At 38.3% G+C, this 3,278-nt stretch overlaps 1 protein-coding gene across 1 annotated transcript; it reads left to right on the forward strand.

Moving 5' to 3' along the window:
• Window positions 1–555: 555 nt before the first annotated feature.
• LOC121940924 (voltage-dependent N-type calcium channel subunit alpha-1B-like) lies at window positions 556–2,697 on the forward strand (the record flags this gene model as incomplete). The annotated part of the gene is made up of 2 exons (XM_042483598.1): window positions 556–708; window positions 2,510–2,697. Coding segments are annotated over 2 exons (341 nt in total), but the record flags the coding sequence as incomplete, so codon positions are not given.
• Between the last annotated feature and the right edge of the window lie 581 nt (window positions 2,698–3,278).

A 3,278-nucleotide genomic window follows, 5' to 3' on the forward strand; every position in this document is an offset into this window, starting at 1 on the left:
TTCGTATAGCCCGCCAACCCTTCCGCTGCAGTCACAAAGAGTACAGAAGCAGATCAAGAGACACACCTGCCCCTCTCTCTGTTCATCAAACTCAGAGTGAACAGTAAATCTAGGCAGTGCTGATCAAGGATTGTGCTACTGCACTGCCAATTTCTCTCCTAGAATGTTTTCAGAAATGTATTTTAACATCCTGTTTTGCTGTGATGGTGAGAGTCCATGAGCAGGAAGTGGACACCATACTGCTTCCTGCACAGTGAAAATGGAGGCAGAAAAAACAGAGATCAAAAAGTAAAACTTAGCAGCGCTAAATGAATATAAACCAAGATTCTGTTCCTGAGATGTATATTTCTCTCCTGAAATGTTTTCAGAAAAATATTTTACCTTACCATTTACCTGTAGTACGAGATGCGACCAGCCATCATTGTGTCAACAGACGAGGTTCTCTCTCTCTCTGTGTTTCTTGTCTGTCCTCATACTTTTGTTCTCCGATAAAGGTAACGTCAAAAAATAACAAAACCACATTTTTCAAAAACCTGGTTCTCTTGTCTGCATCAGGTCTGCAGGTGGTGTTGAAGTCCATAATGAAAGCCATGGTACCTCTGCTGCAGATCGGCTTGCTGCTCTTCTTTGCCATCCTAATGTTCGCCATCATCGGCCTCGACTTCTACATGGGCAAGTTCCATCGCACCTGCTTCAGAATTGACACAGGTAAGCAGGAGGAGGACAGGAGATGAATATTAACTATTAAATGAATTGTAACAATTTTATGGTTCAGGACATACAGCTGAGGCATTTTTTAATAATTGTATAGTGCAATAAATTTTAATTCATTTCTGCTCATCTGTCAAGGTTTCTGCAAAGCACATTGGGCTTCATGCAGCAACATTCTCTCATATTTTCTCTCAATTTTTTGGTAAGAAGAAATATAAGAGAACTCCAAATGCACCAAATGTTCTAAACCACCCAAATCTGCTCTGCCCAGGTGTGGTCAATGATAATTCCTGCTTGATCATAAGTCACCTGTCAGCACAAGTATCACCTCCTAAACACTATATAAGAGCAGGTTTAGTGCCGTGTGCAAAGACTCTGATACATGAACGAGACTGGAGACATGACACCAAAAAAGGTTGGAAGAAGAAGAATAACTTCAGCAGTAGTAAAACTGCTGTAGGCCCACGGTTTACTAAACTTAAACAAAGTAAATGTGATTTTAAGTAAATTTATTAAAACTATACATGGAAAAAGGTTTATATAAATTTAATAAATCAACATAATTAAAAGAAAAAGAAGCAATTTCTTATAAATACAGTATATGGTGAAGCATGATGTGCTCAGCACATGTTTTTTTTTTTGCATTTAAAGCCACATAAGAAAGAAATAGTAGCAAATTATTTTTTAAATTAATCAATGTCGTAGAAAATAATTATTTGCTAATAATGTTAATGTAATCATGAGTAATTGTATGGATGATATGATTTAGTAATGTCATGAGGACTTTAGAGTCTTTCACTGTCTCCAGTAAATCTGTTTGTTAAGATACTGCAGGGGCGAGACCTTGGTGTTTTGACTACATTGATAGGCACAGCTGTGTGACATGTGAAATGTCTAATTGTTTCAGCTGCACATGTATATTTTCATATTTTTGGTTTGTGTGAAAAAAGATCACAGTACTTGAGTCAATTTACTTAGTTACATTCCAGCTCTATTCAGTTGTAACTGGAATTACAGTCACTAGGATTTATGCACCAAGTATAGTAGAATTTGTTTAGCCCTGAAATGTAATCATTATAACTACATAATATGAATTTGATTAAATTATTTTTATGCATTTTTTAAATGTTCCTCAAATATACAACTTATTGTTCTTTGTGTTGGACAACAATTTGCAGACTGTGAAAGCAAGATGTTTTTCTCTTATCTTGGTAAGAGTGCTCTCGGCCACCCATAAAATGTTCTTTTACCGAAGAGAAGAGCAAAAATATGAAAACTATGGTGAATCTCAGAAATGAGTGAGTGCAAACAAAATAAGAACAAATCCTGGGTATGAGCAAAAATATGAGAAAATTTCTTGTATATCATTTCTTGCATGAGGCCCAATGTGCAGTCTCACACCTCATTTTGAAAAAGGCTCCAACTCCCTTTCAAGACAAGTGGCAGACCTGCTTCACAGCTTTGCCTTTTTTTTCTTAATATAGTGCCAGCAGCCAACCGGCTTGTACGTTCTGTACCTGCCTGAGAGGAAATGACTCTCCTCAGCAGCAGGCGACAATAGTCTGTATTCATCATTAAAAATGGGAAACAGGAAGAGGGACAGGACAGATTAAAGACGCTGTTGAAAGAACAAATGATATTTACACTGCTTAGTTGGTGTGTCAGGGCCCGAAGATGGCATGTTTTTCTGTATCTATAAGGACATGCGCTTTCACATAAAACACTCGCACCTTTCTCTAAAAACACCCCAGCATGTTGGTGTATTTCTGTCTATGTGACGGTGTGTTTGTGGCTGTAGATGAGCAGGCAGCAGATTTCCCCTGTGGCCTGGAGGCTCCGGCGAGGACCTGCAGCAATGGCACCGCCTGCAAGGAGTACTGGACCGGACCCAACTTTGGCATCACCAACTTTGACAACATCCTCTTCGCTGTTCTCACTGTTTTCCAGTGTATCACCATGGAGGGATGGGTGGACATTCTCTACAATGTGAGTTCACTTCCAAAAAAAAACACATTCTGTTTCTGTTTCTTAAGAGCCATGTCTTCTCTGGGCTGGGGGGGCAGTCAGAATTTTGTGGGCAGGACTGAGAATGGGAACACCATCTTCCTGTATAACTAGCTACATTCATTATCATACAAACAGGTTGTGTGCTGATCAACTTCCAGAAATAACAGCTCAGATATCAGCTCACACCAAAAACAGCTTCTGGAGCAATGGAAACACCAGCACAGATTTGCCAAAATTTCCCCTCCTGAATAGATCATCCAACTTCACCATGATGTCAGGCTGGCTGAATACAGTTAGATGACAGTATGTCTGCCACTTTCGTTGATAATAATGTTTGTGCACTGGTTTACTTAACACAAATGTAATAATATTTTTAAAAAGGTTGTAGTGGGACTATGTCAAAAGGCCTAGTTAAACTTTTGGGGAGATGACTTACACAGCTCCCATTAGAAAATGTCCAGAAAAGTATTACTTATAATTATAGTTATTATTATTATTGTTATTTATTCTAACTATATATTTCAAAATATATTGCAGAAAAAATACACACACACACACAC

Source organism: Plectropomus leopardus, unplaced genomic scaffold, assembly GCF_008729295.1.
Source record: "Plectropomus leopardus isolate mb unplaced genomic scaffold, YSFRI_Pleo_2.0 unplaced_scaffold9887, whole genome shotgun sequence".
NCBI lineage: Eukaryota > Metazoa > Chordata > Actinopteri > Perciformes > Serranidae > Plectropomus > Plectropomus leopardus.